This window comes from Aegilops tauschii, chromosome 1 (genome assembly GCF_002575655.3).
Source record: "Aegilops tauschii subsp. strangulata cultivar AL8/78 chromosome 1, Aet v6.0, whole genome shotgun sequence".
Classification (NCBI taxonomy): Eukaryota; Viridiplantae; Streptophyta; class Magnoliopsida; order Poales; family Poaceae; genus Aegilops; species Aegilops tauschii.
The window spans coordinates 505,925,295-505,932,844 of NC_053035.3; the positions used below are offsets into that span (position 1 = coordinate 505,925,295).

Below are 7,550 nucleotides of genomic sequence, written 5' to 3' on the forward strand. Positions count from 1 at the left end.
GTCAGTCTGGATAGAAGGAGGAGGCTCTTCAGCGCACCAAAACCCCAAAAAATGAAGTTTTACATGCACCATCACCGATCCCGCTTCCACCCGCATGTTTGGGCAAGAAGATGCCTCGTTCTTGGACGAAAATGTGCATAGCAGCTCTTCTGCGCTATATTCGTATACACGGAAAATAATAGGCCATTCCGAGTGGGTAAAGATGGCTGTCCCGCGCGATCAACTTACCTTGGAAGCTGGACTCACGGTGTTCCCCCGGTGCTGAAATCCAGTTGAGTTTTATCAGTAAAACGGCCACAATCTGGTCATACGAACTCCGTTTGAGGTCCACAACCTGCCAAAACAACCGTAATGAAAATTCGTATCCCTTTGTGACCCACTTCGTCTGTTTCGGCAACATTTTGGAGGCCAAAAATGGCTTGCAAAATTGAGTTTCGGATGATTTAAGCGTTGGCGTGTACTCTCCTAGCGTCTTCCACCCTTCCGTGAGCTCACCCACGGCTACATAATTCTGGGAGGATACATGGCTAGGGGAGACGCCCCTTGCACTCCAATATCCTTCTCTCTATAATATTGTTCAGCGAAGAGACGCTTACGTTGCAACAGTATTACAGTCCAATCCTCTTAATATTCAATTCAGGAGGACGCTAGCGGGAAACCGTTGGGAAGCATGGCTGCATCTTGTGAGAAGATCGATGGATGTCCACCTTTTTCAACAGCCTGATCAGTTGCGCTGGAAACTAGCTAAGAATGGTGAGTTTTCGGTTAAATCCATGTATTTGGATATTATCAACACTAGCGCTATTCCTCATTCGAAACATGTTTGGAAAGTCAAAGTGCCTTTCAAAATCAAAGTGTTGATGTGGTTTGTCCACAAAGAAGTCATTCTAACTAAGGACAATTTGGCGAAACACAACTGGACTGGATCTAAAAGATGTAGTTTCTGTGATAGTGATGAATCAATCAAACACCTCTTTCTTGACTATCCATTGGCAAAAAAATTGTGAAGGTCGGTCCACATAGCTTTTAATATTACTCCTCCGAATTCTATCAACATGTTATTTGAGACGTGGCTAGATGGGATTGATGCAGAAACAGCGAGACATATCCGTGTAGGAGTATGTGCTTTATTATGGGCAGTTTGGAACTACAGAAACGACTTGGTTTTTAACAGAACAACAAATATTCATTTCTTGCAGGTTATTTTCCGGGCCACTACACTCATCCGTATGTGGTCGCTACTCACTCCGACGGAGGCCAGGGAGCATATGGTTACTGGATCTATCCGATGGGAGACGGTAGCACGGGCTATCTTCAACCGGTTTGGATGGCGGTCATGTAATAGGATAGGTGTTTAGTTTCCTATCTTATGTTTTGCCTGCCGGTTGTGAAAATCCTGTTTTTGCATTCATGCTCTTTGTGAGCATTTTTTCCTTTTGTTTGAGACCTCAAGACTTATGTTGGCCCTTTTGATTATCAATAATATGGCTGTATGCATCGTTCTGATGTAGAGGCCGGGGCAAACCCCCTTTTTGAAAGAAAAAAACAGTCTTGTAGACACATACTAGTGAGGAATTGGGACTCCCGAGGAACGCTTTAGTCCTATCGATTTCAACAACCTTCACTCATGTCCTGCGTTACTTCGCTTTAGTTTTGCAAGTTTACTTTGATGTTCACTACAATCAACGAATACTTCTATCTGTTTCCACTTTACTTTGGATTGCTTTTAACTTGCAGGTATTGCTATTTAAACCCTCTAAGAGACAAAGACTGATTCATGTGCTCTCTATGGGATCAATACTCTTAATTAGAAAAAGCTACAACTAAACTCTATGCACTTGTAGGGCATCAAGCCGACGCCTCCCTACTTTGGAGAGGTATTGAATTTGGGCTCCAACTTTTAAAGAGAGGCCTCAATTGGAGAATTGGTAACAAAAAAAAAAGATCGAAATCCAAAGAGATGAATGGATCCCTAGGAAAGAAGGCTTACTAGAGATATTTAGTAAGATGGCAATGGAGACTCCTATATATGGCAACGGAGATGAGGATAAATTTCATGTATTAAGTAAAGCTCTGTTCCAAAGAGGCTAGAGAACGACAGTTTCGGGATACGGAAAAAGTAAAGTACTTTGGCTCGCCTTTCTCAGTGCAAACTCTTTTACGAGACACTCCTATCCTCAACACTAGGAAACTCTATACTCTCAGAGTCTAAGTACTAGTCTTGTTCATGTTGAAGACAAGATCTTGGCCATCAGAGAGACGCCTCTTAGTACTTGCAGAGCTCTCGAGTATAACAGCGAAGGCGACCTTGCAACTGAATGGTTCGCTGCCGCTGTTGGGGGAGAAGGAACACCAAACATAACATGCTTGAAGCCTACGCCCTGCACCTCAACGCGCTCATCAGCTTCCTGCAACAACCTTGTCTAACTTCCTCATCAGCTTCGCAACAACCTCGGTGGCTGTCTACTTCCTTGGCTTGAGCATGTAGCCATCGTCCATCTTGGCGAACCTCCCTCGCACCCTCGGCTGGCTGTCTGCCAGAGCCTTCCTGCAAGCATACTGCAACACACAGAATCGAAAACATGTATCACTCTCTGATCTACCACCCTTCTTGTTTATTTTACTTGTGTATTAGTACAGGAAGAAAAGGAAGAGAGATTAGTTTGTGTACGTACCTTGATCTTTCTGCCAAAGTTCCTCTGGATCTTCTTCTCCCTGTACCTGTTGAGCTTCTGTCTCCTTTGCTCCCTTTTCAGGTCACTGATGGTCACAAGCCTCTCACCAGATGCCTGCACATTTGCCGCGATCCCAGCTCCAGGGGTATTGGCACCAAGCCTCTGTCAAAAAAAGAGGTAAAAAGATCCTAATAAGTAATCTTAGGCTTGCAGTCCCCCTATTAAAAAGTTGATCTAGTTACATGATGATCCTACCTATATATTATATCGGGATAACATGGCAAGCTGGGATCTAGTTACATGATGATCCTACCTGATAAAAGTTGATCTAGTTACATGATGATCTAGTTAAGGGAAAGGTGGCTTTGAGCAGAATTAGCAACCTCTGGGATCACATCACTAGCTAGCTGTTATTTATAGCTTTCATAGCTTTTATTTATATAATGGAACGGAACGGCCTTTTCATGTTGAGCAAAGCACTACACTACTATATCAGTGAGGTTTTTGTCCAATGCCGTCTCTTTTTATGACAGCTGTGCTCACTTAGGTGATGTGTTGTGTTGTGTTGTGTTGTGCAGTGGAACAGGGAGAGAAAGGAAATTATCATCACCATGTCACAAAGGTGAATGTCACCCTCGCTGTAGACTCGCCGGAGCCCGAACGCCGCTTCGAAGTCAAGCCCTTGGAAGTCGAAGAAGTTGGGCGTCACCGCCGACCCGTTCATCCAGTCGGCCGAGTCAAGGCTGACGCTCTTCTGGAGCAAGCATCCATCGGCAGAGGCCCTGAGCTCCCCGAGGACGTCCTCGACCTGCAGCATGGGGATCTTGACGTCCAGCAGTTCGGATATCGTCTCCTCGATGGCCGACTCCTCCATGAGCTCCTTCTCGCACTTGTACAGCGCCTCACTCAGGCTCATGTCCGAGGCCTTGACGGTGTTGTTCATGGCGTTGTCGCTGCCGGACATGATCGAGATGGCGGCGGCGACCGGGTCGAGGGCGAGCAGCGGTTCCTCGAGTATGGGCTCCGGAGCCTTGAACAGGTCGCCTTCTGCTCCCAGGTCATACTCTGATATCAGGGATGGCTGCCCCATGTCTCCCTGTTGATTATTTTTTGTCCATACATGAAACAAAATATTAGAGCAGAGAAGTCAACTTAATTATTTAATCCTACTACAAACACTTAATTATTAGGGAAACTGAACTGGGTAACTAGTTATTTCTGAATTCTGATTCATCCATTCATTCAGTAGAAAGGAAGAAGTGACTCCTACCAAATTGGCAGCTAAAGAAAGCAGTGACCTGGCTGGCCTTTGTGTGAGAAGAAGAAGATTCAAAGTTGGGAGGCAACATGACCAACTGCTATCTGGGAAAGCAGTGACCCCTGACAGCAGAGCCGAGGCCGTCGATCGATATCGGAGGAGGGGCTCGGAAACAAGAAGGGGGAAAGAAAGCGAGCACCTTTTATTTGATCTCGAAAACTGAATTGCAGCAACAAGAAGCAAGACCCAGCTGCAGTGGGTTGGTGTGATCTGATTCTGATGCAGGAGATTGCTTAGAGGAGCTAGCTAGCTTAATTAGCTTATTGGTGCAAAGATAGCAGGCGAAAAGGTAGTGGTACTCACGATCACGAGGTGGTGGCAGATGTTGGCGGCGTCGTCGGGTGCAGCAACAGCAGCGGCGGCTTGATGTTGTTGATGCAGCAGGAGCGGCAGTGCTGGCGGCGGTTGCGCCGGAGCAGCGGAGACAGAGGTGGAGGAGTGGTCTGGGTGGGGGTGGGAGAAGAGTGTGGGGGAGTATGAGTAGCCCGGCCCCGGCAGCGGAGAAGAGTAGGCGGAGAAGCTCAAGCCCGCGCCCGCGTGGGCAAGCATCTTCTTCTTCTTCTTCTTCTCTGCTGGATCTCTGCTTCTTGGCTTGTTGGAGGAGGAACAAGGGATGGAAGGATCTCTTCTTCTGCTTCTTGGCTTGTTGGAGGAGGGAGAGATTGGAAAGGCCGCCGCAGGAAGGATTTCTTGCTATATACGAGGAGGAGAAGAAGAAAGAGCGGCGGGGGGAGGGAGGAGGAAGAAAGAGACAAAAAGGAAAGAAAAGCCACGCTGGTGTCTCTATCTTGGTGCTGGGCTGGGCTGGGCTGGGCTGGTAGACAACAAGCAAGAGGAAGCAACCATATGGGCCCCTCCGGTTCTACATTTCACATTCACTCACTCTTCTGCCACTCAAAAAAAAAAAACTTACCGTCAGCAGCTAGCAATATCGCATCCCATTACGATCATGCCCTTGGTAATTCCTCTTATAGCATGATACTAGAAGGACAAGAAGCACTCGATTGTTTCTGAGTGCATTTCAGCCAACCAGGCATACACTCTCATTATGGTCAAATAAAAAGAAATAAGAGAACACACTCTTATATATAATACTGGCATACACCCATGATGTTTATCTATCTATTCCATCCACTAATATCAATTGTAATTCATCCTCGATTAATCTCGAGTAAATTACCTTAGCCCTCTCTTATTTTCCATATATATATTATATATAAGCAATGTTTAAAGAAAATCACAACCCCGCTGCCTTCCACCTAACTAGTTGGCTGTTTATACGCCGCTAAACTCTTTACTCATCCCTTTTTGCCGTTCATTTTTATCTTATTTGCGTGCCTCAAATGACCATCCATCCAGAGGACGGAGACAAGCCCCGGGCACATCGGGGCGTGACGGCCACGTGATCGTCCACACGTACTATTTTTGATCTGAGTATGTAAATTACAACCCGCTACATTCCACCTAGCTGGCTGATTGGTTGCATGTTTATCTATCTACCATCAAACCCTTTACTCAATCGTTTTTGTCATTCATTTTCATCTTATTTGCGTGCCTCGAATGACCATCCATACAGAGGACGGAGACAAGCCCCGTGCACGCCGGGGCGTGACGGCCACGTGCTCGTCCACACTATTTTTGACCTGAGCACGTAAATTACAACCCACTACCTTCCACCTAGCTAGCTGGCCTATTGGTTGCCTGTTTATCTATCTACCATCAAACCCTTTACTCAACTGTTTTTGTCACTCATTTTCATCTTATTTGCGGCCTCAAATGACCATCCGTCCAGGGCGGAGACAAGCCCCGAACACGTCGGGGCGTAATGGCCATGTGCTCGTCCACACTATTTTCGACCCGAGCACGCAAATTACAACCCGCTACCTTCTATCTAACTAGCTAGCCGATTGGTTGTCTGTTTATCTGTCTACCACCAAACCCTTTACTCAACCATTTTTGTCGCTCATTTTTATCTAATTTGCGTGCCTCAAATGACCATCCATCCAGGAAAGGTAAGCCTTGGGCACGCCAGGGCATGACACACACGCGGTGCTAGGTTGTTGCTGCTGGCAAACAACAAGCAAGCTGGCAAGAAAGCAACCATATATTAGCTCATCTGCTTCTGCATCTCTCTCTCATTCACTTACTCACTCTTCTTCTTACTGCCAGCAGCTAGCAATATCGCATCACCATTATGATCACACCCTTGGTAGTTCCTCTTATAGCAAGATACAAGGAGAAGAAGCACTCAATTCTTTTTGGACCGACTGCCAGAGTGCATTTAGCCAACCAGACAACATACACCCTCATTATGGTCAAATAAAAGGAAATAAGAGAGTACACTCTTATATATAATAATGGAACACACCCACGATGTTCATCCATTCCATGCACTATTATTAATTGCAATTCATCCTCGATTAATCGTCAAGTAAATTACCTTTAGATCCCTCTTACTTCCAATATATTACATATAAGCAACATCTAAAGAAAATTACAACCCGCTGTATGCAAAGATTATGATAGCAGGGGAAAAGGTACTCACGAGGTGGTGGTACATGGCGGCGGCGGCGTTGGGCGTAGCAACAACATCGTCTTGATGTTGTTGGTGCAGGAAAGACAGAGGTGGTGGTGGCAGTTGCGCCAGAGCAGTCAAGGATGATGGAGAGGAGAAGGAAGAGTAGTCTGGGTGGGGGTGGGAGAAGACGGTGGAGTATGTGTAGGAGTAGCTAGACGGGGAAGAAGGGTAGGCGGAGAAGCTGAAGCCCGCGTTGGCGAACATCTTCTTCTTCTTCTCTGTTGACTGTTGGATCTCTGCTTCTTGGCTTGTAAGAGGAGGAAGAAGGGATGGATGGATTGTTGGTGTATGAAGGAATGGGTTGGGACAGTTTGGAAAGGCCGCTGTAGTAAGGATTTATAGGAGGAGAAGAAGAAGGGGGACAACAAAGAGGGGTGGGGGGAGGGGAGGAGGAAGAAAGAGACAAAAAAGACAGAAAATCCATGCTGGTGTCTCCATCTTGGTGGTGGGCTGGGCTGGTAAACAACTAACAAGGAAGCAACCATATGGGCCCGTCCGATTCTACATTTTCCTCTCATTCACCCACTTTTCTTGTCGCCTCAAAAACAAAACAAAAAAACTCACTCTTCTGGTTACTTCCAGGAGCTAGCAATATCGCACCGCCCTTACGATCGCACCCTTGGTCATTCCTCTTATAGCATGATACTAGAAGGAGAAGAAGCACTCGGTTGTTTTTGGACCGGCTACAAGAGTGCATTGCAGCCCGCCAGACAACATACACCCTCATCATGGTCAAATAAAAGGAAATAAAAGGACACACTCTTACAAATAATAGTGGCATACGCCCACGATGGTCATCCATTCCATCCACTCACATTAATTCGAGTTCATCCTTGATTAATCGTCAAGTAATTTACCTTCAGCTACCTCTTATTGTCTATATATTACATATAAGCAATGTTTAAAGAAAATTATGACTCGCTACCTTCCACTTAGCTAGTTGGCTGATTGCTTGGTTGTTTAAACACCGCCAAACTCT

General features: G+C 46.0%; 1 protein-coding gene across 2 annotated transcripts; it reads right to left on the minus strand.

The window, feature by feature from the left end:
* Positions 1–2,042: 2,042 nt before the first annotated feature.
* Positions 2,043–6,890, minus strand: LOC109754662 (uncharacterized). Of its 2 annotated transcripts, none has more exons than XM_020313574.3 (4): positions 6,539–6,890; positions 3,286–3,771; positions 2,676–2,837; positions 2,043–2,559 (listed from the first exon to the last, which is right to left on the minus strand). In XM_020313574.3, exons 1-4 carry the CDS (start codon positions 6,773–6,775, stop codon positions 2,464–2,466), a joined length of 981 nt encoding a protein of 326 aa, XP_020169163.1. In that variant the 5' UTR covers positions 6,776–6,890; the 3' UTR covers positions 2,043–2,463. The 2 variants fall into 2 exon arrangements, with proteins under 2 accessions (XP_020169163.1, XP_040248801.1); XM_040392867.3 differs by lacking the exon at positions 6,539–6,890 and adding an exon at positions 4,297–5,073.
* Positions 6,891–7,550: the final 660 nt, after the last annotated feature.

Excerpts from the sequence above, each read along its gene's own strand:
- LOC109754662 (XM_040392867.3), bottom strand. The coding sequence starts at position 4,542 with ATGCTTGCCCACGCGGGCGCGGGCTTGAGCTTCTCCGCCTACTCTTCT. Across the intron at positions 3,772-4,296 it reads TCTGCCACCACCTCGTGATC|GGAGACATGGGGCAGCCATC; the intron begins GTGAGTACCACT and ends AATAATCAACAG. Across the intron at positions 2,838-3,285 it reads ACATTCACCTTTGTGACATG|AGGCTTGGTGCCAATACCCC; the intron begins GTGATGATAATT and ends TTTTTTTGACAG.